This window comes from Suncus etruscus, chromosome 8 (genome assembly GCF_024139225.1).
Source record: "Suncus etruscus isolate mSunEtr1 chromosome 8, mSunEtr1.pri.cur, whole genome shotgun sequence".
Classification (NCBI taxonomy): Eukaryota; Metazoa; Chordata; class Mammalia; order Eulipotyphla; family Soricidae; genus Suncus; species Suncus etruscus.
The window spans coordinates 19576437-19603139 of record NC_064855.1 but is presented as its reverse complement, the minus strand read 5'-3'; the positions used below and the strand labels follow the sequence as shown (position 1 = coordinate 19603139).

Below are 26703 nucleotides of genomic sequence, written 5' to 3'. Positions count from 1 at the left end.
TGGAATGTCTGATGAATATTCTAGAAGGGCAAAACTATAAAGAGCTAAGCTTCGGTCTTCTGATTATCTACTTTCCTGGGATCTGCCCTTGAATGGCCTGCCCAGACTTTTCCTGGGTCAGCTGCCATTTTACCATTTTCAAAACACCTTGAAAATATTCCAGTACTCATTGCCCAGAGATCCTATATTTGTCCTCCTTGGAAGCCAATTGTAATACCACAGACTCGGGATTGGCTTCCAGTCAAAAGCCTGACAGTGGTGGTGGCTGGGATCCCAGGTCTCCTTGAGACTTTGTCACCATCCCTGGAAAGGGGATCCATTTGTCCTTCCTTCCAGTTCACTGTCTGATGATTTGTTTTTAAATAAAAAATTTTTACTTTCGGGCCCGGAGAGATAGCACAGCGGCATTTGCCTTGCAAACAGCCGATCCAGGACCAAAGGTGGTTGGTTCAAATCCCGGTGTCCCATATGGTCCCCCGTGCCTGCCAGGAGCTATTTCTGAGCAGACAGCCAGGAGTAACCCCTGAGCACTGCCGGGTGTGGCCCAAAAACCAAAAAAAAAAAAAAAAAATTTTACTTTCAAGCATCCAGGGAAAAGAGGCACCTGCAGCCATTAGAGTGTGCTGTGCAATGCCTTCCCTTTGTCACAGACTCTGCTCTCCCATCAGTCTGCCTGCACCATGGAACTGGATGGGCAGGCAGCTGGAAGAAAGCATGAACATGCAAGTTTCCCAAACTCTAACCATAGACATAGCTGCTGGCAAGGCTTCTGCTTCCATTCGGGACACACCAGAGTTCATTTCTTTGCCCCAAACCAATCTTGAGCACCTAGTCTAAGCTGCTGGATGTTAACTAGGTCCCAGTCTCTGGTTTGGAGCCACCCACACACCCCCAATGCTTGCCAGAACCCCCCCAATAGTTGGTACTTCACATACAACTTAGACCTTGGTGCAGAGTAGAGAGGGTACATGACAGGTCAAAGACATGCCCTGGTCTGCACTCCTGGCTCGCCCCCTCTTGGGCTCTGACATGGCCCTTTCCTCCTGGCAGACCCTGGATGGGCACATGGTGGTGCGCAGCTATGCCCGCGTGTCGTCCCTCACCCTGAAGAGCATCCAGTACACGGATGCAGGAGAATATATCTGCACTGCCAGCAACACCATTGGCCAGGATTCGCAGTCCATGTACCTCGAAGTGCAGTGTAAGTAGTGATGGGAAAAGATGCCAAGTTTCAGAGCAGGGAGAGGGAAATGCCAGCCTGCCCCAGAAGCTGTGTCCCAAACCCTCCTAACGCCACTTTCAACTCTTTCACAGGCTGACCTGCCCTTTCATCTTCCCAGGCAGCTTCGAGCCTGCAAAACACTGGGCCTTCCCTCTGAACCACATGGTTCTGTTCCCACTCTCATATCCCTCTCATCTCAACCCCCTCTCTAGCTCTTGCCTTCTATGGAGAGAGATACATTGGTGACAATCTTCCTGAATTCTCATTCTTACAGATGCTCCCAAGTTGCAGGGACCTGTGGCTGTGTACACATGGGAAGGAAACCAGGTGAACATTACCTGTGAAGTGTTTGCCTACCCCAGTGCCACCATCTCATGGTTCCGCGATGGACAGTTGCTTCCTAGTTCCAACTACAGCAACATCAAGATCTATAGCACTCCCGTGGCCAGTTATCTGGAGGTGAGCTGGGTTGGGCTGGCATGGACAAGGTATAGTTGGCTATGGGTTTCTCTGGGGCATCCTGAGCTGGGGGTACCACGAGCCACTGTTCTTTCCCTGGGGCCAGCCAAGACCTAGAGAGGAGCCTTCTTTCACCCACTCTTGTCTTCTCTCTGATTCAAGGCTAAGCCAGGGCTCATGGTGCTTTGTTCCTTGATGCTATTCTTGAACAATTTACCCAAGAATTGTTCCTCTGTAATCATCCCAGGGAACAACTGCTAAGCTCAAAGTCCCTTTCTTCTACAGGTCACTCCAGACTCTGAGAATGACTTTGGGAACTATAACTGTACTGCTGTGAATCGCATTGGACAGGAGTCACTGGAGTTCATCCTTGTCCAAGCTGGTGAGCCCTGCCACCCCATTTGTAGGGTCTTGGTAACAGCAGGCAGGAGGGAGGGGCAGGAGGCATGGGAGTGTAGGCAGGGATAGTGGGGCACAAGGAAAGGATCTAGGGTGAGGTGGGAGATGGGAAGCAAGTGAGAAGATTCCCAAGCATGAGGAAAGGAGAAGTTTGAGTTTGTGGCCAGGGCAGGTCCCCATGAGTCCCATCAGGCTCAAGTCATTGACTCCCAATTTGTCCTCCCACAGACACCCCATCTTCACCGTCCATTGACCAGGTGGAGCCATACTCAAGCACTGCACAGGTGCAGTTCGATGAACCAGAAGCCACCGGCGGGGTGCCCATTCTCAAGTACAAGGCTGAATGGAGAGCAGTGGGCGAGGAAATGTGGCATTTCAAGTGGTATGATGCCAAAGAAGGTAAGCTAGGAAGAAGCTGCGCTTCCTTAAGTACTCACTGGCCTGAACCCTGACTGCCTGTTCTACCCTCATTGTCCTAGAATTAGAACATCTCTGTAGAACCGAGAGCCTTCTGACCCAGGGGATGCAGAACCAGATTCTTATGGTTTGCAAGCTGGATGCATCATCTCAAACAAGTCAACAGAGATGGTGATATTTAGTCCCTGGCATACCCATAAGGGAGGAGGTCCCAGGGACATAGCTCAATTCCAGTCCTTCTGTGAGTGAAGTACTTTGATGCTGCTTAGAATGCTCAGCATCCATGCAATGATGCTATTAGCCAGGTAAACAGGGCCAAAACAAGACTTCCCTTTAGTTGATCTATATTTCCAAGCTAAAGATTTTAAAAGAACTCTTGGGTAGCACAGGGACTAAGATGCTTGTATTGCTGAACTTGATTCAATCTCCAGGGCCACTTTGGTTCCCGAACACCCCCAGCAGTGCTCCCTGAGCAGAGTCAGAATAAGTACTGAGCACCACTGGGTATGGCCCAGTGCCCCCCTCCTACTCCTGCCAATACTTCATAAGGCAAAAGAGGTTGTTCAAAGGTATAAGTGCATGTTTTACATGCAGGGAGCCTTGATTTTATCCTTAGTACCACTTGGTACTCTGAACACCACTGGGAATGATCTGTGAGTACAAATCTGGGAGAACTCCCCACAACCAAGTGTGACCCCAAAAACATTCCTCATCCAACAGAGCAAACTAAAGTAAATTTCTCTCATGTGACAACAATTTGAAGATTCTTAATCCATATCTCATTGCTCTGGGGATGAAGTATCTTTTAGTCTAACTCTCTTTGGGTTTCACTAGAACTCAGCGAAGTATGTTTTGTTTCTGTAGAAATATGTCATGCATAGCAGGTATGCTAAACAAAGGTCAAGCTGAAAGTAGGTTAGGTTATAGTGATATAGCCAGAAACACTGAAAATTATGTCAAAAAGCATCTCTCATCTGTGAGTTCAAGAAAGGACCAGGAATGGGGAGGAATTTCTCTGTACCCTGAATTAGTACCAGAAGAAAACCTTGCACCTTCCTTACCTTCTTAGCTTACTCTGAAACTTCATACCATTTGTGTACCAGGCTTATCCCTTCTTATAATCTGAATATTTCATTGCTTCAACTTACTTTGATTATGACCAAATCCATGGAATGCAGTTTATCATTACAGGTGAACCAGCTCAGTGGCATCACCCATTAGCCAGCAACTCCTGTCTTTCTACCATCGCTGCTACTCCATCCAGCTCCTTGCAGTTGATTATGTTTAAGTGAAATAATGGAATTTGTCATCTGGGGTCTGGTTTATTGCACTTAGCAAAGTATCCTCAAGGTTCACCATGCTGTGGCTTGCACTAGAATTCCGTGCCTTCCTAAAACCAGGTCTTGTGTTGCACATACGGACCACGTTTTCTTTATCTATTCACCTGCTTATGGCCACTCAGGCTCTGTGCCCCTTTAGCTCTATGAGTTATCAGACCTTCTGTGAGCATGGATGTGTGGTTATCTATTCCTGTCCCTGCTTTCTTTCCACCTGAGGTGGAATTCCCAGTTGACTCAGCCATTCTAAGTTGCTTTTCGAAGAACCAGCTCTGCTGTTTCCCCAGGCGTTGCACTTTCACCCACAGACTTTCCATCCTCAATGACATTCCCACCCTGTTCTCTCCACAGCCAACAGAGAGGGCACTGTCACCATCATGGGCCTAAAGCCTGAGACGACATACTCCGTGCGGCTGGCAGCGCTCAACGGCAAGGGCCTGGGCGAGATCAGCGCTGCCTCTGAGTTCAAGACACAGCCAGTCCGTAAGTAAAAGTGCCCTGCTTTTCCACTTCCCCTTCTCCTCTTGAGGGGCCAGGGACCCCCGAGCCCCTGCTCCATGGTTCAAAAGACAGTATGTCAGCATTCAGATGCCTCTTTCTAGTTCTCTGGCCTTTCATGATGGCTGATAACTCAACCCCTTTCTCTTATCTCAAAAGGCTTGGTGACATCATCACCATTGCCAGCTTGTTAGAATAGCAGCCACCACCGACACAGAATGCAGGGAAGGAGGAGCACAAGGGGTGTGGGGAGATGCAGTAGGATTACTGTGGTGACAAGACACAGGTCACTAAGGCCCTGATCACCCGTGATTTGATGAGGAAGGAGAAAGACACTGGCAGTTGGGCTAATTAGTTTTGGGGTTTTGATGCAGCAGAGATGTGCTGGTATAGAAAACAGACAGCAATGAGGGAGGATCATGTGGAGCCAAATCCTACCTCACAAAAGGGAAAGGGATGAGTATGGCATGGATCTTCCTGCATCTCATCCCTTCCCACGCAGCGATCTTCCCTAAGGTCCAACTCTGTCTGGGACTGCCGTTCTATATCCTGTTCGCTCATTCCTGCTGTCCTTAACCAAGACCTAATGTGCTTTGCCACTCTCCCTGCAAGTAACTAGAACAGGGCCCGGCCCTGCTCTCTTCCTGTCCCTACACAGAGCAGCGCCCCAGCTCTGAGGGTGATGGTGACCCTGCAGTAGAGAATACCCTCAGCCCAGGCTCCCTGAGTGCCCCAGAGCTCTCCGTAGATCTGCTGTGGTGCCTGGGATAGGCCAATCCTCTGCTTCCTTCTGTGGGAACCCAGGGATCAGACCACTCAGACACCTTACCTGACTCAGAGCAGGAAAGTCGTTCTTGTGTCTTCCTGCTGCCCTGGTGGATCAAATTGGAAATGTGGATTGTGGTCATTTGAGTTCCCAGCTCTGTGTGCCTTGCAGATTCTATTCATTTCTTTTACACCTTATTTTTTTTTTCTCTCTTGGATCTGTCTCTTGTCTTTTCTTTTCGTCTGTGTTCCATCCATGGGAAATGCAGATAGCCCACTTCCACGTAAGTGCCTCTTCATACCTGATTACCTGTTACCATAGCTTTAACATCTGCTAGACTTAGCTCTTAATTTAGTTTGAGCCCGTCTCTGCCCCCTAGAGACTGAAGTAGCGATTCTGTCTGGGCCTTAACCCACTGACCTTAGTCTAGCTGCGTCCCCTGTTAACCGCTCAGTCTGGAAGTTCCTTCAAGAGGCTAACACTCATGGTGTGGTAGAGCATGCAACTCCTGTGTCTCTCTGAAGTTGTGTGTATTAATTCCTGTGTGTGACAACCATCCTGCGGTGGCCACAAGCTTTGCCACACCCAGCATGGGGGAACCTTGCCGAGGCGATTAACAGAACGAAGTGCTAGTAAGCCAGGAAATTCGCCTCCAACCCCGCCTGCCTCGATTCAGAATCCCTTCCTGGGGAGGAAAGGGATTCCTTTTCAGACCTTCACATTTGCTTCAAGGTGAAGGACTGTTCTGCATGGCAGGGAGCTTGCGAGCAATTGGGGCTACTGAACAAAGTCCAGCAGCAGGAGCAGCAATAGTGATGGATAGTAAGAAACCTGGTTCCAAGACAGGCCTGCATCACTGCAGTCTTCAGGAAGTTAACACCCCTGGTGTGTCCACTCTATCCCTCAGTACTAAGTTCTAACAAAGTATAAGCCCATGTTTGAGAGAGACCCACCAGTTTTAGCCAAACCTGAGGAGGAATATGTGACACTGTGACTTTGGGACCAGGATAACAGGAAGCTGCCTTGGGAGCAATCTCTAAAGGCCTCATCATGTATGATGAGCTTGGCTTCTGCCTGAAGCTTGTCTCCTGCTTCTGAGGTGGAACACAGAATGGTGGAGGGAATATGGTAACTCAGAGATCAGGAAGGAAAGGAATTGAGAAAGCCATACACCCTTTTCATAAAAAAGCACTTAGCTCCTGAAAGGCACTCAGGAAGGCTTTGCTTTTTTAAAATTTATTCAGAAATATTGCAGCAACAGCAAAAACTAAGTAACTCAGTGTAGGCGTTGGGCGGTTTTGAACAAGTGCTAAATCCACTATCTCAGCAGAGTTGGCTCCTGAGTGAACCAGTTCTAAGGAGAGTCAGGATTGTAGGGTGTGGTGGAGGGAAGACATAGAGTTGTTAAATAGTTCTTATCACTGCCTGCTCGAGGGATGAGTATAGTTCTGCATGAGTTCACAGCACCTTCCCCCTAGAGTCTTAAACAAATTTCTCAAATGTCCGTATTTCACCAGTAAGTGAACACTGGTTTAGTTACACTGAAGGGAGAGAAGGGCTGTAAGGACACATCCTTCTGCATTTCTAACAGTAACTGCTCTTGGATTCAGAGGCCATGGTGGGTTTCAGTCATTACCAGCTCAACTCTGATAAAGGTGAGCATTTTTATTGCAGGTGCCATGTTTGAAAAATTAGTGTTTAATTAATTTTTGATGACCTGGAGACCTTGCTGTTCACTGTCTGCTAGCATGAAAAGGAATTATTTACCAAAATTCACCACCTAGGGGAATGGGGGGTTCATACGATCCAGCTGGATTGTAAATGATACCATTATAGGATTTACTCATGGCATTAAAAGTTGGTTTTCTCAGTCATCTAGTAAGCTTATGCTGTGAATGGTTAAATTAAAAAAAAAGCTGTTTAGTGATGAGGATGGTGTGGCCCAACCTTAGAGTTCTTTCAAGAACTGAAGAGGAAGAGGAGGCACACATGGGAATGTGTAGGAAGTACCAGGTACTCATTATCCGTCATTGGTGCCTATAAACTTCCTGAAGTAAATTAACTGAGGGTCAAGCCCAGAGTATCCTTTTGCCTGTCTTGCAAAAGGATATGGTTGGAAGGAAGAAGCTATTACTGTTGACTAAAACATACTTCTTTGACTAGAGAAGGTATAGGTTTGAGGAAAACACCTTCTCTGACTTGTCTCCTTAGCCCTTAACAAGCATAAAGATGGCTTGAACTTAGGTCTGCAGAATCAACTTGCTTAGGCTGAACCCAAGAACCAGTGTTGGTTGTTGAGGCTGGTTCATCTCCACCACTGATGGTAGATTGGGAAACTTAAGGTCTTATGTTTTTCCTTCAGTCATCACTCATCGCTTGAAACTGATTGAGCTATCTCAGCTTCTACTCTGAATAGTTCTCCACAGTCAGGAGCATAGCAAGTGCACATAACCATTATCACAGATACCTCAAAGATGTCTTCTAGGGGCTTCCAGATTAGAAAATTTTGGAGATTCCTTTGTGTATTAGTCAAGACAGGTAGAAGTTCAGCAAGGGAAAGCAACCCCAGGGATTCCCTGTGCTTTTAGATCCAAATGTTTGCATGCTGGAAGACATGCTTAGATAAGAAGTTGATGATAGGCCTCTACCTTGGGAGGTACCAGTTGCCCATCAGGGTTGTTGAAAGTCGCAGTGGTCCTCAAACTATGGCCCACGGGCCACATATTGTATTTGTATCTGTTTTGTTTCTTCATTGCAAAATAAGATATATGCAGTGTGCATAAGAATTCGTTCATAAGTTTTGTTTTTACTATAGTCAGACCCTCCAATGGTCTGAGGGACAGTGAACTGGTCCCCTGTTTAAAAAGTTTGAGGACCCCTGGTAGAGAAATGACTTGGAACTTTCTCCCATGAATGAGCCACAAACCTGCAAAACTACAGTTCTGAATATTAATGTATCTAGAGAAACATTAGATAATTTTTTCTAGGCATAAACATTACCAACAAGCCTTTAAGAAGGAGAGTTTTGTGATTCTGTTTCCAAATATTTCCCTCCCCAAGTAGCTTATGTATTATACTTAGCTAGTGTGAAAGCACATTAAATTCCTGCTTTGCCACAATAGCATGGTTCTAACCCAAATCTCTAAAGCAATAGAAAGAAACTTTAAATTTCATTTAAATGAAGTTAAATTTCATTTAACTTTAAAATGAAGCAGATGGCCAAGTCTCTGCATTTGTCTCTATCTCTGTCCTCTTCATTCCTAGAAGGCCAATAGCCTCTCTTACCCCAAGAACTTAATTGCTTCCTGGTTTAATGAGTCACTGTCATTAGGAAATCCAAAGAAATATCAACCCATGAGGCATTGTTAGAAATAAGATGCAGTTCTTCCAACTGTTTGTCTGACTCTCAAAAAAAATTTTTGAGGAATATACTCCATCCATCATGCCTGCCAATAAAAAGCTAAAGATCCAACCAGTTTCCAAAATGTGTCAGATGAACTATCTCTAACCATCTCTAACCAAGATGATTGTTCTTATACCCCTTCATCATTTTTCTCTGGGAGGTGAGGAAGAACAATAGTCAAACATATCTGCATCTATCTTTGACCATGCAGAAGCAGCAGCAGAGAACCACGTTCTTTGGTTCTTGAGATAGCCGAGGGTGGGAGTTAACTGTCACCCAGATGCCAAAGAATCTGAACCTTACCCAGTAGGTAGTCATTTCCATTCCCTTCAGATGTTGGAGTGAGAGAGTGAGTCATAGAGGTCCTGCTCTCAGCACTGTCCTGAACATCCAGCTATGTACGTGCAGAATTGCTGTCTGAGATGTTTCATCTCCTTGCCTTTTACATCCTCTGTCCACGTCTAGGCTCCTCGAGCACACGTAGTGCTCAGGAGACAGCTGCCCTGCAGAGCTGTTGATTGGTGATTGGTTTCCAGATGGGCATAGAGGCCTGACCCTCAGGGGTGGGCAGACATCAGGTTTGAGTGTGAAATCGGCCCTGCTCTGTGTGCCCACCATCTCAAGACCCCTGCACAATGTCTGCTTTAACCAGTTTCAGCTTCTCCTGATGCCCCAGGGAAGCCACTTCCATGCCTCCAAAACCTTTCTTCCCCGTTTCACCTGAATTTTTCTTTCCTCAGCGGCTCCTGCTAGCTCTCGCACCCCTGTTCCATTGTCTCCTTCAGCTAGTGAGTATCCTTTCCTTCCTCCATCTCTCTGCGGGTGCCTCTCACCAGGCAAGAGGGCTGCCTAAAGTGTTCTTCATCAGGGGAGAAGTCAGCTCTATTGGCGAAAAGCAGCTCTGGATTTGAAAGAAGTGGAAGAGAAATGGGCCCAGAGCCTCCTAGATTCCCAGGAGGGAGCAGATGCTGACCCAAGGGGATAAGAGTCAAACTTTCCCCTGCAAAGGCCCCATAGACATGGTTTCTGAGGTTTCTGAAACCTTATCTATGCTTGGGGAAACTTTAGGCAACTGGACCAAAGCTGGCATTTGGACACACCAAAAGAATTTGCCAAGAAAAAGAAGATCCAGTTTACAGAGACATGAACCAATACCTCCAGGCATTGTATTATGCCCTAAGTTCTAATTGGTGCTGGAGGGCTTTGGCACTAAAATTGTACCATGAAGCCTGTCACTTGGGTTCTCTCTATAAAGCATATTCTCTAAAATATTTGTATGGGGAAACAGTGTTTGCCTGCAGATGTGCCTGGCTGAAGCTTAGGCAAATTATTTAAACCTTCATAAGTGAATCTTGTTTTTCTCATACAGTAGGACAAGTACCCTTCTCCTAATCCCCTATCCATAATCAGGCCTGCTTAGGGTGGGTACCAAGCTCTTTTGCCCTCTGGCAGTGGCAACCATTAACCCTCCTCTGTCCTAGCTGAGCCTCACTTCGTGCCATCTGATCATATAAAGCTGTGATCAGGTGGCACTCGGGGCAATGCCACCCCACTGGCTTATGTCCAGATCTCAGGTACAGAAGTTCCTGGAAGAACAGCCTCAGACAGTTAATTCAGAAGTCCTTGGCAGCCTCTTGTTAACTCAGCAGACCTACCACCCCAAGAGATGGGCAAGGCCCTGGGGGTCCCAATCCTGCAGCTGCTGACATTGGAGTTGGGAAATCCCACATTCAGATCCCTTCTTGGGGTTCCCTCTGCCTGCAGCCCCACAGCCTACAACAAGTTCCTTAGCCTTCAAATGTTGGTTAAATTCTTACCTCATGTGTGTCCACTAGAGTCTGCTTAGCTTGAAGTGTGTGAAAATCGAACGTGATGAGAAACACAAAACAATACTAAATGTGTGGCAAGGGGAATTCATAGTAAGAATAAATGAAGGTTAGTTATGTCTTGCTGTGGGAGAGCAATCTGCCAGCCAAATCTCTGATAATCCCTTCACAATTCTGATAAATCAGAGAAGGAAACAAGAAACTCCTCTTCCCGTCTTTCTTTGCTTTTGAGTTGTACCTTAAATTACATGTGTCTATGTGTACCTATGAAAAATTATATGTACACATACACACATATGTATTTATGAATTTATCTCCATTCTCTTCTTCACTGTCTATGCCCTCCCTGTCCCTCATGTTTCCATAGCAACCTGGCCTCTTCCTGCCCTTCCAGTCACAGAACCTTTCAGTGAGTACACTCTGAGCTGCCCTCCGCCAGCTCTTTGCTTGTTGTGGAGCCAATTTCTGGGACCCCAAGCTGCCCCCTCATCTTTCTTCCTTCACAGTCAAGAATGCATGAGGCATCTGGCTGGTGTGGTTTTGCATGTGATCTGTGTGGCCAGGAGAGCAGACTTAGCCCAGACCAGAGAACTAGGTTGATGATTCTAAGAATTTTCCTGCATGAAGAGGCCTTGCCAAGTAGACCCCCCAATTAAAACTAGAAATGGCTCAGAGGCTTGTTGAAGAGGAAAAAACAGAAAGAACAACATCTCCCTCCCCAGCCTCTGTTGTCTCTTCCTGACAACCAGACACACACACACACACACACACACACACACACACACACACACACACACACACACACACACACACACATGATAGGAGAGTTCCTATCAGACTAGGAAAAAGAGAATGAAGAGAACAAAGAGTAGCCATACTAGAGGAGAGGGCCTGGAAGATGCAAAGAAGGAAAGAGGCCTGCCTTTGTCTCCAGCCAATTGGCACAGGGAATGAGGTGCTTCTTTCCCTTTCTCTCAGCACCTCAAAACTGATGAGCAGACAAGTCCTAACCACACTCTATCAAGGTTGTGTGCTGAGAGTTCTGATGAAAGTCCTGGAATTCTCCTGTTGAACTAATGCAGTCTTTTTCCTCAGGGAAATCAGTACTCTCCCCCCAACCCCTCACAACCATAACACATTCCAAGCTAATCTTTATCACGTACAAGTGAAGTGAGCTTGTGTGTTAAATCCCCTGACACATCCACTTGAGGGGGGGAGGCACAGAGAGAGAGAAAGACTGGGAGAATCTATGGCTCCATGAAAATTATAGATATTCTGTTTCTGAGCATGCAGGGAAAAAATGGCATGAACTCCATTAATCAGAAAAGAATGAAAGCCATTTTGTGTAGTGGGGCCCTGTCTCTGCTCCCCTGGCTGTCTAATGCCAGTCTGATTGGTAACTTGGACCTCCATCCAGCAGGAGTCCATCACAGAAAATGAGACAAACACATGGACTGCTCATACATTAGGGGAGGAACAACAGGTGAGCCCTTGTTTAAGTTGACAAGAGTTTAAGTTAAAGGACAGTTACTGGCACAATATTCAGTCAGTGTGTGAAGGGCAGAGGCTGGAAGATTTCACATCCCATCTTAAAGTAAACCCCTGACAGGTCCTTATTCTATTTTTGAGGCCCATGTTGCCCTTTACATTTGAAGGACACTAAATAGTCTTATTCTGTTACAGCCACATTTATAGCAGGCAGGTCTTTGTCATCTCTTCTATTCCTTCCTACTATTCTATTCTTTCCTAGCTGAAAATCCTTCGTTTTCTAAGATCTAAACTATTTTATATAGGGGAATATCTGAATCTTGGTGGGGGAATTTACCGCTGGGGGACAATTTCCCACACCTGGCCAAGGTTTCTGAGTCACAATAAAAGAGAAGAAACAGTTTCTCGTTCTGTGTGTTGCATGAAATGGTTCTTTTCTTTGTTTCTTTTTCATTTTATTTTTAACTGCACAGCATAGCTAACAGTATGCTTTCTTGGTATTTTTCCCTATGTATGCTGCAATGAATTTTAATTCCTGAAGCTTTTGAGGTTTCATTTTCTCAGCAGAGCAGCTCTGATGACAGTGAACTGTGTTCACATGGCTTTAATTCAGATAATATAAGGTTTTATTGCTGGTTTTTGCTGGTGGTATTTTGGGGTGCTTTTGGTGGGTCTTGATTGTTTGCTATTGTTTGGGGGGGTTGCATTTGAAAAAGGAAAGCAACTAACAGCATCCTTTCTTCTAACAACACATTCTAGTTCTTAGGGTCCTTTCCAGCCTGCAGTGGTATGGTGTGGACACCAGATGCCAGAAGAGGCTATGTATGCCCCTACATAACGGGGGTCAGATTTTGGTCTTCTTTGCAAGCAAACACAAGCTTAAGTCCAGACATTTCTCTTTAAGGGAGATTGAGGCATCCTTCCCAATATGCCTAATTATTTTTTAGATCACCCATTTCTGCCTGGAATAATATGCTTTCTAGTGACATCTCAAGAGAAGGCTTGAGTCTTTATTTTATGTTGAACCACTTGACTGCTGACCCAAATTATAGGCCCTGTGGGTACTGGGACAAAGGAAAGCAGCACATTTGACAGCTGCCTGTTATATCCATAGGCACATCCTCGATGGTAAGACCAAGTGTAATTTATGTCAATGGCAGAGATCTGAAAGCAAAGTAACTGGAAACATAGCAAAACATCTCCCATCTTGAGCCATTACTAGAGTTGAAAATAAAGTCTCCTGTTCTTGCTTGTAGCTGTATTTTGGGTCCAGTTATACTCATGAATGAATGGAAGTATTCTAAGTAAAATCAGAAGAAAAGCTTCTCAGTAGTATGACTCCCTGCAGGCACCCTCATCTGGAATGTGCCAGACAATAAGTAAGCAGCATACAGTGATAAGGTTTCTGCACCTTGGTTGAAGCATTGTTCCAAAATTATTTTTAAACCACTGTTTGCTCTTAGCATCCCAATTCTCTTTTTTGCTTTTCTCTTTGTTTGTTTTTCCCCGAATAAGCAATTGCCAAAAACTTTCTTCCCAAAGACTTGTGAAAGTTAAGATGGGGAAACCAAAATACTGTTGCACAGTACAAAGTCATGCAGTAACAATCAGGAGTTAAATAAAACTTAGGACAGAGGACAAAGCAATCACACAGCAGGTAGGACATTTGCCTTGCATGCAGCTGACCTAAATTTGATACCCAGCATCAATGGTCCCCTGATCCCTCCAGGAGTGAACCTGAGCACAGAGCCAGGAGTAACCCCTGAGTATTTTTGTCTTTTTTTTTTTTTAATGTTGAGCCACTTAACTGCTGACCCAAATTATAAGCCCTGTGGGTACTGAGACAAAGAGAAGCAGCACAGTTGGCAGCTGCCTATTATATCCATAGGCACATCCTCGATGGTAAGACAAAGGGTAGACGTGGCCCCAAAATAAAACAACAACAAAACGGAACTAGGACAAAAAAGGAATGTCCAAAAATCCAAACAAGAAAACATTTTTTCAATATAAACAAATCAAAGTTGTTTCTTATGAGTGCAGCCATGAGTCTAAAGCAAACAATGTTCAGATTTTTACACTGGGGCCTCTCAGGTTGGGGGACCAAGGCTTTTGGGGGGGACCAGTTTTTACAGTTCATAGTGGCAAAGCCTTTGCCGAGCCAACAAAGGAATCCCCCTTTGCAGCTCTAACCTCTTTCTATTCAGCTTGACTGGAGGAAGTGAGAAAGATCCCTAGTGACTCCTTCTCCTTGGAGGCCAACACTTAGCAAATCTCATTCACCCATGGCTTACTCTCTTTATTGCACCAAAGGATGTGAGGTTCTTCTTACTAAATTTTTTTTTCCACAGGGTACACTGCCTATGCTTTATAAGTCTTGGAACACTTCCTTCTTGACCCCTGTCCCTTGTCATTCCCCTGATTTCCCAAGGATGCTGAGACATTGTGAAGCCTGTGAATAATCATTTGTTGTTTTGTTTGTTTGTTTTTTTCTTTTCCTCCAACAGTCTCCTGAATGGGCTTTGCCAGCTGGGTCCCGACAGAAACACATCCCCTTTTCTAAACAAATTGATGTGGTATTAATGTGCAGCATTTCAGCTATCTCTAATGCTTATTGTTGTTGTTAACCAAGTGTTCTTTATGATTTATTATTATTATTATTGTTTCCAGACAGTTGTACTGTCTTCCCAGTGTTTCCTGTAGATGCTGCTAATTTAATTTGGTTTCTCCTTTTATTTAGTCTGTGATTTTGTTGTTGATTTTTTTCTCCCTGCCCATTGTTTACATCGTTTTTAATTTTTTTGTATTTTCCATGTGACCTCCTCCACTTTCCTTTCAACCAATCACGTGCGTGCGTATCATGTGACTTTGTCATGTGGCTTGCATGGTGCTGATGATGTCGTCCACGCTGGTGAACAGAAGGTAAAACTCTTTGTTCTGATTGGCAAGATAAATCTGGGCCCACAGCCTGGCACGAGGGCCCACTCATTCCTTCCTGTCTCAGAATTCCTAAGCAAAGCCATTTAAGAGAGATTTCCTCTGGTTCTCAATTCACACATACACACATACACACACACACACACACACATACACACACACACACCACCCAACATTGATAATTCTTTGCAGCCTTCATAGAGCAATGTGATAACATGACAGCCTGTGGTGTGACATTTGGCTCTAAGAAATTTGGCTGCTCAAAAACTGCACTTGACAGTAAAATCTCTTTTGCCCCAGAACAGTTTGCAGACTTGAATTTTTACCAGGTAGTTCGTAGAAATGATTTCCGAGAAAGCAGTTTTATAAATTAGCTTGATAGCGTTGTTGTTTAGCTTTATCCAGTCGTTGTATAAACCACAGTTACTCTAGAATGAGTCACATTTCTATGGAAATGCGGACGCCTTTATAGCATTGAAACGCTGCAGAGAAAAATGCATCTATTGCGAAGGTTGTATTTGCTGTGAACCAATGAGCTCCATTGGAATTGCATAAAATTCATACAAACAGAGAGCTCTCCAAAAGGAAAGATTAAAGAATTTGGAATTAGAGGGGGGTTTTTTTTGGCTTCGATTGCTGAGATGTCACTTTTCACAGGTGGCTCTCCCCAAAGCAGGCAGGGAAGAGACCCCAAGTAAAAGTCACATGGCAAAATCTCTGAGTTATCACAAAGCACATGATTGACCTATGCAACAACAGAAATAAAATGATTGCCTAATTAAATGCATAGCAGTGACACAGTAATTAGTTAACATTGTGACTGTCACAACCTTGTGAAAAAGTTTCTCACTTGTTGCCTTCGAGAGGAAAACGAAGCCTCAGTTCACAGCTTCCCCCAGCAAACTCAGATGCCCATTCAGATCCTTCCCTGGGTGTCTGTGCACGTTCCCTTCTCTTCTAACCACGAAGGACCTTTTTCACAATCACAACCTGAGACATGGACAGGCTGCATTGATGGAGAAAACAAAACTAACCCCAGCAACTGCCCGGTGTGCCGCGCATGCCTGGGTCCCATTTGACCTCACTTCTCTGAGAACTGATTGGGCGACATCCCCAGGGACAGAGCCATCCACAGCTCGTCTGGCACGTTCTTTGTTCCTGCTCTGTCCTTTTGTTTTGTCCTGCCCTCATCTGTGATCCCTGCCTGTGTCCTCACACACTCTCCACACTGGCCACCCCTGGGGCCTTTGGCTCTGAGAGATGGCCACTGTGTCCCCCTTTGGTCTCATTTACAAGCAGACTCCTAGACTGGGGGTGTTGGGTTGGAGCACCCTCATTTTCTGACAGGCACTGGTAGGATAGTCACCTTGTCCAGAAAGAAAGAAAACTGTCCCCAAGGCAAGGGAGCTTTGACCTGCCTTAAGATGACAGCAAGGCATTACCATTGTGTTGTCTGTGACTCTCTCACCCTCGATCTGAAAATGTACTCTTGTGATTGACCCACTTCCTGTGATACTATCCCACCAAATCAAAATTTCTTAATGTGTCTGAGATTCAGAGAAAAATCACATTTTGTCCTTCAACAAACGCATCAGAAATTTGTCTTTTAAAAAGAAAAAGATGACAGCAAGGGGATCTTGCCAAGATTATCTTAAGTCCCAGGTTCCCCCCACAAATACTGAAGTGCAATTTTTTTCAAGGAAGGAAGGAGGGAGGGAGAGGGAGGGAGGGAGGGAAGGAAGGAGGGAGGGAGGGAGGGAGGGAAGGAAGGAAGGAAGGAAGGAAGGAAGGAAGGAAGGAAGGAAGGAAGGAAGGAAGGAAGGAAGGAAGGAAGGAGGGAGGGAGGGAGGGAGGGAGGGAGGGAGGGAGGGAGGGAAGGAAGGAAGGAAGGAAGGAAGGAAGGAAGGAAGGAAGGAAGGAAGGAAGGAAGAAGGAAGGAAGGAAGGAAGGAAGGAAGGAAGGAAGGAAGGAAGGAAGGAAGGAAGAGAGGGAGGAAGGAAGGAAGGAAGGAAGGAAGGAAGGAAGGAAGGAAGGAAGGAAGGAAGGAAGGAAGGAAGGAAGAGAGGGAGGGAGGGAGGAAGGAAGGAAGAGAGGGAGGGAGGGAGGAAGGAAGGAAGGAAGGAAGGAAGGAAGGAAGGAAGGAAGGAAGGAAGGAAGGAAGGAAGAGAGGGAGGAAGGAAGGAAGGAAGGAAGGAAGGAAGGAAGGAAGGAAGGAAGGAAGGAAGGAAGGAAGGGAGGGAGGGAGGGAGGGAGGGAGGGAGGGAAGGAAGGAAGGAAGGAAGGAGGGAGGGGAGTGAGGAAAGAAGGAGGGAGGGGAGTGAGGAAGGAAGGAGGGAGGGAGGGAAGGGTGGAAAGATGGAGGGAGGCAGGGATGAAAAGAAGGAAAGAAGGAAGGAGAGAGGGGGAGCAAGGAAGGAAGGAGGGAGGGAGGGAGGGAAGGAAGGAAAGATGGAGGGAGGGAAGGGAAGAAAGATGGAGGGAGGCAGGGACGGAAAGAAGGAAAGAAGGAAGGAGGGAGGGGGAGCGAGGAAGGAAGAAGGGAGGGAAGGAAGGAAAGAAGGAGGGAGGGGGAGCAAGGAAGGAAGGAGGGAGGGGGAGCGAGGAAGGAAAGGAGGGAGGGAAGGAAGGACAGAAGGAGGAAGGGGGAAGAAGGAAGGGAGGGAGGGAAAGAGGGAAGGAAAGGGGAAGTGAGGGAGGGAAAGAAGAAGGGAGGGAAGAGGAAGGGAGGAAAAGAAAGGCAATGCTAGATGCTAGTTTGGCCATTTTTTCACAGTGTTCTCATTCAGAATGAAGCAAAGAGAACATTAACATTACAAAGGTAGAAATTGAGTCCTACCTCTGAACAAAGATCTTTCCCAGACGTTTTTAGGAAGGCCAGAAACAGTTAAAGTAGAGAGATAATTGCCCAGATCCAGAGAATCTTGACTATCATTTTAAATATATATGTAAAGAGACCTATGTGAAATAGACTTATTATAGGATATTTGCATATATCTATAGATAGATATTCCTATATCTGAATTATGAATTTCTGTGTAATTCATAAGCTATAATATTATAATTCACGTAATAATTATAGTGTATATTTTATAATTATAGAATATCATGGGGCCGGGAAGGTGGCGCTAGAGGTAAGGTGTCTGCCTTGCAAGTGCTAGCCAAGGACGGACCACGGTTCGATCCCCCGGCGTCCATATGGTCCCCCCAACCCAGGGGCGATTTCTGAGCGCATAGCCAGGAGTAACCCCTGAGCGTCAAACGGGTGTGGCCCAAAAACCAAAAAAAAAAAAAAGAATATCATTCATAATTCATATATTATAGAAAATCTGTGTATATTTACAAGTATTCATATATCTGATAGTCATACATTATACATTAAAGATTCCTGGAGAACATTTCTGGAATTCTCTGGTGGAATCTGCCTCAGCACACCAAGCTCCCTGGCCCCACTGTCCTCTCCCCTGCTCCCAACCCAGCAGAGGGCTGGTCACTCAGGATGAGTAGACAGTGAGATGTGTGGCCTCTGCGAGGAAAAGCTAAGAGGGGCAGAAGCACAAAAACAGCAGTGACCTGTCATCCTGGGGCACTGAGCCCACTTGCAGGTGGGTTGGGCATGAATAACCAAGGTCTCTAGATGATATTCAGGTGAGCTCCCTGACCAGAGTTGGGAGTGACATGTGCCCTGTCCACCTCCTCCTGCCCTGTGCCCAAAGATGGAGGGAAAGGCAGGCACTGAGGGGCATACCCCATGGACCCTTTGGCTCCTCTCACCATTTGGCGGCTTCCCACAGGGTCAGGTTTGCAGTGACCTGTCTATAAAAGTTTAACATTCAAGGTACTGAGGAGCTTCTCTTTCTATTGATACCCCCATAACCAAGGACTCTGTAAATGAGACTCCCCTCCCTTCCCCACCTCCAGCATGAATGTGGTGTAAAGCTTCCCTCCTCTGTCCAGAGCTGCATGTCAGTATGCATCCCCCCCCCATCCCATCCATAATGACCTTTTTTTTCTTTAGCTACTGACCTTGCCTCTTACTAGGAAGTGCTGCTTCTGATGAACTAAACTCTCTAACTCCCCCTCTTCCTCCTTAGATTGAACCATCACTAACTTTCCCTTCACTCCCACCTCTGGTTTTCATTTTTTTACAGCTGTGTGTCGGGATGGCCTGGGGGCCTTGGCAGGTGTGCCCAGGTTCTGCTCTGCTGGTCTCTATTCCTGAGGATTCCCTGCCCTGGTGTTTCCCAGGGGAACGAAGCTATGAGCAGGGAGAGACAGAAAAGTCAGGCAGGGTTCCAGGAGTAGGCCCAGGGGAGCCTTGGAAAGTGGCTGTTCCCCCCAGGGCATAGCAGATCACCTGAAGAACTCAGACTTCTTCATCCTGAATAATGTCCATGAAATAAGTGTGGAACCTGGGCCCAGAGCTGGCGGATGGCCTGGGATGGCAGGAACCAAGTCAATAATTGGTGCTAACAACTATTTGTGTCCTAAATTCCTTGACCTGGATTAGCCCCATAACCACAAACCATCCCTTTATGCCTATTTGTTCTTTTTTAGGATGATGAAAAAGAGATCTTGATCAGTTAATCTGGTGGTGTTTTCATGACACCTCTAAGGAGGGCATGGGTATTTCTGAGATCTGGCTCCTTTGTCACCACTGAGGGTGTCTCCATCCTGTTCACCTCCCACCAGCCCTCGTTCACACCTGTAATTCCTGGTAGGGAAAGGACACAGCAGAGAGTTCAGTGTCCTTTCTCTGTAAAAGCTGGGGGGGCTTTCTATGGCCAAATCTGCTGCTCAGTATCCCCAGAGCCAGTGAGAAAGGTGTTACAGCCAGGAGATGTAGTACACAGGTTTCCTCTAGGAGAAAAAGGACTCGTGGTTGCAAGACAGATTCCAATTCAAAGAGGACATACTTGTTCTCACTCTGGCCACTCTGTGGGGCTGTAAGAAAGCCCTGGGTCCCCTGGAACAGGCATCTAGGATTCTCAAGGAGGCTGTAAGGAGCTGTGATGGGTCCAAGGAAGCAAACAGCAGAGATCACAGACTCTTCAGTGATCTGTTACCCCAAAGGCACAGAGCCGTTTTGTTTTGTTTTGAGGATGTTGGAGATCTCAAAGCTAAAATTTCTGTTCCCCTCAGGCCAGTTGCTGATTCCATAAGGACCCAATTCCAACCTTGGGTTGGAATTGTAACACATATGTCTCATAGCTGAACAGCTATATCAAGTGCTTTTGGATCTTTCCAAGCACAGTATTAAAAGGCACGCACAATTTTCATGTTGTAAGAAGTAGCAATTGGAAGGGCATAGGAGGCACTTCTATACGTGTATTTTCAAAGTCAAACAACCCTATCTACTATTAAAATAAAAGATTCAAAGCCCAAGGAGATGGTTCAAAAGACCAAAGAGCTACTGTGCCTGTAGGAGGCTCAGGTTTGATCCCTAGCATGGTGTTCCCCGCTCCCCCAGACACCACCAGAAATGCCCTTTCCCCACCCCAAAGTATAAGATTCTAATAGGAGGTTGAGGAGTTAGTATTGAGGGTAGTATACTTGCATTGCACATGGCAAACCCCAGTTCTATCCCTGTAGTGTATACAGTCCCCCAAGCACCAGGAAGAGTGATCCCTAAGTAGTGATCCTTACAGAGAAAAGCCTAAGCATTACTCAAGTGTGGCCCAAAGACCAGTAAATCAAGATTCTGTTGTAGGCCATGCATCCATCATTGGCTCATCCTATCTACAGACCCCTAAGAGTGAGTAAATAAAGACAAAATCCAGGTCAGCCCGGCCTGGGTGCTAATTGGAATAAGCAGTAGAATATTGGTTTCCATTTGCAGTTCACTAATGTGGTCAGAACACCCTGAAATAATTTTTTTGTCTGAATTCAAGTAACAGTGGACATGAAGCTGACCCCAATGTTAGGGCCCAGTAGCACCATGATTATACACAACAGCTTACAACAGGTCCATTCCAATTGCAATTTCCTAGAAAGGACCTGCCTATAATAGCTCTGACTAAAGTATGGGTTGTTGTTGATTTTTTTTTCTTGCACACATGCTATTTACATTGTTCTCATATACTTTGTATTTGTTATTAGCATTTGCTAGGTTTGTTTTTAAGATACAGCTGTCTTGGGCTTCTCATCAAATATTTGGGGGAGAGGTAAAATTGGACTCATGGCTGAAACTAAGCTCAGAGGGGATAATTAACCCCAGGGGGTTTCTTGGAGCAACCTGCAGATTTGCTACTGACTTGCAAACCAACATTTACGAATAATTACTATATTGGTTTTGCTGAAATTACCCATAATCATTTCAATCAGAGCAGCCATCTCAAAACAGAGTGCCCATTGGGACCCTCTAAATAATTTTCTCTCCTAATGTATTCCAAAAGGCAGGTGATTCCCCCCTTACCAAGACCCATTTTGTCAACACCAGCCCCTCTCTCTGCAGGTATAACTGGAGCCTACTTTTCACAAAAGCTCAGGATGCCATTTTTTTATACCTTATTTCTAGAAGTTGGCCCATTGTACATATTTGAATATAAATAATAGAGTTGATTAAACAAATACTGCCTTTTCTATCTCTTTATCCAGTTAGAGCTGGCCACAAAGTTGGTCAGAATTTCCAGAGTTCAATATGATCTTCTTTTTTTATAAAAATACTGTCAAGGGAAGGCTTATGTCTCTCCAAGGGTTCCAAAGTTCTTTTAAGGAACTTCTTACAAGTAAGGTTTGGTTTGCTTGGGAGTCTCATCATACCCAGTGATTCTTGGGGTCCACTTTTGGCTCTCAAGTGTTACTGTCTATGATCAAACTCAGGACACCCATATGCAAAGCCTATTTTCCAGCCATTTGCACCATCTCTCCACCCTACCACAAAGTTTGTTCATTTAGCAAAGAAATCTGTGTTTGGCAAACAAAACCTTAATGTTTATGTCTTATTCAGTGCCTGATAAGAGAACCAGAAACCTAGTAGTTACCAGTATACATTTGTTAAATGTATATACTTGCATATAATATGTAAACACTCTAAGTGATATGTCTGAATATTATGTGATACATGATGTTCTAAAATCTCTAAGAATTAATACATATATCCATCTGAGGAATTTTTGCTCTTGAGGCACGTTTACTGAAAGAGGCTGCAATGTCCTTTATTTTGAATTCTTTCACAGTGTCCTGAAGAAAGCTGAAGTGTTCTTGGGATCCTCCTTCATGTAGGGTCTGCTCTGTTTGATAGTGACAGCAGAGCTAGAATCCCAGAGTTTAGAAGCACATGGCACGTGGAGAGTCTATGATCATGACCTTTCAGAGTCACAGACAACAGGTTACTTTTAAAGGATCTCCACAAATATCAGAATGTAGCTCTTCATAGAGACCCCTTCATAGAGGCCAGACCTCCAACACCTCCAACACCTCCTCCAACACCTCCTTCCCAAAGTAAAGAGGTTCTCTTCATCAACACAAGGTTCAGTGCTTGGGGTGTTGAATCAGCCATGTGGGTTTCCCACACTGCTTGGATCTAGAGAAATCTAGAGGGGGCAGAGAGCAGTCCGGTAGATACACTCTCTTTGGCCCCCCAACATGGCCATGCAGAAGGACTGTGTCCTTGCCTGGTGAGTTTGTAGGCAGTCCAGTTTCACCCCAGTGGAGAGTCATCTCCTACAGCAAAAAGCACCCAGCAAAGGGCTTCTGTTTCATTGCTGAGCAGATCAAGCCCCCCACCCCCCACCCCGAGCTGTGCAGGGCTGAGGACTTCCCCAAATTCAGGACTCTGCTTTTAGTAACTCAAGCACTGCAGCTTTGCGGGAAGAGTTGGCCACCCTCAAGCAACCGGACACCAGAGTCTGAAGTTCTGCTGAGCCTCACAGTGTGTCCGTGCTAACCTCCTGCCCTCTCAGATACAATTGCCTTTGAGTTTCTTTCAGGCAGGGGGCATTCATAATGGCAAAGACCTGTTTAGATCAAACTAGAAGACATGCTCAACTGGAGGCTAAAGCTTAGAATCATCCAAATCCTTTCCTAAAAAAATTCAGAACTACAGTATATCATGTGATGCTCTAGACGGTCTAAACCAAAGTTCAGAGTCATTTCTACTAGATCTTTGGGGTCAGTGGCAGACTGGCGTGTGAAAACAGAACAAGTCTTTGTCAGAAACCATTTTCCATCTTTTCATTTTGATGCTTCCCTTAACTGTTGATAGAAGAAAACAAATTGCAAGCACAGTATTCCTGGGAGACCTTGATCCTTCAGGCTTCTCCCTGTCACAGTTTTTATTTGGTCCCCATCGCTACTTCTTTAACCTGAAAGAGCATTCAGGGGAGTCTGGGATCTTATCCCCAAGAGTATCTGCATCTTTAGTGAGCTCTCAGAATGCTACTAACCAGGCTGAGTAGATGAGGGCCGCAGCTCTCCTCCTCCCTCTGATTACTCCTTGTCTCAACAGACAGAACAAGCAGGACCTTTGGGCCACTTTGAGGCATCCAAAATACTGGTTTCTCCTCACTATCCCAAAGCAAGACAGTCCTCTTTGGTTTGATTTACTAAATTCTTTGGGGGTCTGGAAATACTATGGTTTTTGATTCATAGGGAGAAATGTGAGTTTCTTACCTTCCCCAAATCAGCTCCCAAATCATAATCAACAGGAACATTCTACTTTCACATAGAGGGTGGATTTGCCTGGATTTATCAGTACCCTTTAGTTCAGGGGTCTCAAACTCATGGCCCATGGGCCGTTTGCAGCCCTCCATGCAACATTTTGTGGCCCTGCCCTAGAGGAATCTTTTTTTGTTTTGTTTTGTTTTGTTTTGTTTTAGTTGTTTGGGTCACACTCCCCAATGTTCAAGGCTTACTACTGACTTTGCACTCAAGCTTCACCCCCACTTTGCCTCCTGCGGCCCCCAGGTAAATTGAGTTTGAGACCCCTGCTAGTTGAAGGGCCAAAAGCATACTTTGAGGTGTTTGGGGCTGAAGTGAGAGTCTTGCCTGTCTCTCTAGTACCATGTATGTGATTCCATCTTCAACAGAAGCAGCTAGGGCAGACCAGCCTAGAAAGACTGTTTTATACTTGACAATGGAATGGTACTCCCAAACTACAGGGTCCCCAGCATGTCACAGCTTCCTCTCTTCCCATTGCCGTTAGCCTAGACAAGTGAGTCTGTCATTGGTGCCAGTGGGAGTCCCTGTGTGATTTATGGGATGTAGAGAGGAGAGAGGCAGCAGCCTTGAGAAGAAAAATTGAGAAAGCTGGGGAGATCTAGGACTGTAAGCCTTACTCTGTGCAGGAAAGGAAAGTCAATTCTAGTCCTTATACAGGCCTTTCAGATCCTTGGTTTCCCTCACAGAAAATAATTTCAAGAGGAGACAGCAGTGAAGTTAAAGCAGGTTTTATTTGAAATGTCTGAGGGAGGAGAGAGAGAAGGAGAGTAACACACTTAAGAGAAAACACAGACTTCTTCAGAGTGGAGAGAGCCCCAGTAAACATCCCAGCATTAGAGTAAGAAAGTCCACATCTCAAAGGAGAGTTGTGAGTGCTGTGTGTCCAGGCAACACATGGGACCAGGCAGCATATGCAAGTGCCTCTTTTGTTCCAAGTTGGCTTTTATAGGATTTTCCCAAAGCTTTCCCCCATGAGGCTTTCTCCTAAGAGTTTCTTGCTAGGGTGGTTGCCAAGGGAAGAGTTGGGAGTAGCCGATCTTTAACCCTACCTTCCTGGCTTTTATTCCTACTGGAGCTTCTCTCTTGAGAGGCGTCTGGCCTCCTCTGAGCCTGCAATGGCGCAAGGTAAAGGTCTCATCAGACCTTAGTTACTGTGTCCACAAGGGAGGGTCCTGGCAGCCTAAAGATTAGTGAGAGTGACTTCTAATCTGATATCTTGGTTTTGTCACGTCCCAAGAATGCACTGCCATTTGTGGGCCCTTTCCCTGCCTGCTAGTCACCAACAGTAGTCAGCAGAAACATCCAACCCACGGGGGTTCATCTTCCTCCTTGTTCTTGGCCTGGGACTCTCAGCTCCACGGGTGGAGCTTATATTATAGAAAGACCACTTCAGCTTATCTGCTGAGACCTGAGAGAAATCTTTCTACCCTTCTCTCTCATCCCTAAGAAAAGGACTCAGGGTTGTTCCTGGAGTATGAGGGGTTGAGGACTATTAGTTAGATCATAAATGCAGGATACTTCCCAAAACTTGATCACGTTTTTTTACCCTTTACTTCATCGTAACCAGAAAACTCAATTTGGGGATTGTTGTTTGTTTGTTTGTTTGTTTTTAATAATAGCTCTAAGAAAATGTAAGTTGTTCAAAGGTAGTCACTAGAATGAGCCTCTTTCCCCATGAGGGATCAGACCCCAGAGATGAAACAAATATGCAAGGAGCCTATTTGTTTTATGGTTATAGCTTGTCTCCTTAAACGTGCACATTTTCCCGTATTTCAGAATATGCCTTAAAATACACCACAGTCAAAGCTGCACTTTGTAAGAGCAGCAAGGAAATATAGGTGAGAGAGCTGCCTGGAACTTATTTCTAAGCTGGCCAAAGAACAGAAGGACTTCTCCAAAGACTCCTAAGAACTTGTCCTTTGGGCTCATTCTGAGGCCCCACACCAGAATTCCAAGTTTTAAGAGTTACTGCTTTTCAAACATTTGCATTTCTGAGAAAGCGAACAAAGAACCCCCACCGTCCTTTTCCCCTCACAACACCCCCACAGACGGATCCTTTTCTCTTTCATGGGAGAAATGTCATGTTGGTTCACTGGCTGTTTCAGGGGAACCAAGTGCGCCTAAGCTGGAAGGGCAGATGGGAGAAGACGGGAATAGCATCAAGGTGAACCTCATCAAGCAGGATGATGGCGGCTCCCCCATCAAGCACTACCTGGTCAAGTACCGAGCGGTGAGTACGTCCCAGCTGCACTCACTCTTGCCTTTTTGAGGGACAGTGAGCAAAGTCTGGTGGAATAGGGATTATACAGAATTTGTCATGGCTCTGTCTGACTGCAAGGCACTTAGCTTTTGCTTTTAGTCCTGAAGCAGGCTGTTTCCCTACATCCCACCCCCAAACTATTCTAATCCCACTAAGAACCATAGACTTGGCCCCAAGCCATCTCTTCCAGATCTGCTCACTCGCAGTCTTAGATTGCTTCCTCTGCTTCCTCCATGTAAGGAACCACTGAGATTGTGATGCCGGTGAAGGTCCCCTGCTGACTTAATGTAAAGTGGGGAGAGGGGCAGCCTGCCACTTTCTCTTAACCCACCTCAGCCCACCCGCCTAAGTGGCTGGGAAAATCAAGGACAGGTAAGAGTCCACTGTGAGCCTTGGTCTTTTGAGGAGAGGAAAGTCAGTCCTAGAGCTCACCCAGATCTCTCAGGTACCTTGAAAAGAAATTTTCAGTAGGAGACAAACAGTGAAGTAAAAACAGCTTTTATTTAGAAATGTTGAGGTAGGGGAGAGAGGTAGGGGTGAAAGGAAGAGAGATTAGAGGAGGGAAGGAGGTGGGAGAAACAGCTTTCTGACTTGTCATCCACATGAGCTGTGCTAGATGCAAAGAACCTGTGCCCACAGGAGCTAGTGGGTGCTGTGGAAATGCGGGTGAGGACTGGGGGTCTCCCACAGGCTCCCCCTTTAAATGGTCTCTTGCAGTAATGATCAACAGGATTATGTTCAAAAGTAACAGAGCCAGACATGAAAATATTATATCTCATATCAACTTTCTCACCATTCCCTAACCGTTTCAAATGGTTGAAACTAGACAATAGAGATGGCACCACGGTTAAGATATTTGCATTGCGGAGCCAGAGAAATAGCATAGTGGTAGGGCATTTGCCTTGCATGCATCTGACCCAGGACAGACCTGGGTTCAATTCCTGGCATTTCATATGGTCCCCCAAGCCTGCCAGGAGCAATTTCTAAGTGCAGAGCCAGGAGTAACCCCTGAATATGGCCGGGTGGGGCCCCAAAA

General features: G+C 45.7%; 1 protein-coding gene across 10 annotated transcripts in view; it reads left to right on the top strand.

Annotated features, from left to right (window-relative positions):
• The window catches only part of NCAM1 (neural cell adhesion molecule 1), a 316512-nt gene that overhangs the window by 269285 nt on the left and 20524 nt on the right, over positions 1–26703 (top strand). For all 10 annotated transcript variants that reach the window (XM_049778667.1, XM_049778666.1, XM_049778665.1 and 7 more), the window contains 6 exons: positions 1051–1201; positions 1497–1681; positions 1967–2063; positions 2309–2479; positions 4186–4317; positions 25513–25637. In XM_049778667.1, the coding sequence (XP_049634624.1) occupies positions 1051–1201; positions 1497–1681; positions 1967–2063; positions 2309–2479; positions 4186–4317; positions 25513–25637 (861 nt within the window). The remainder of the gene's footprint in view (positions 1–1050; positions 1202–1496; positions 1682–1966; positions 2064–2308; positions 2480–4185; positions 4318–25512; positions 25638–26703) is intronic.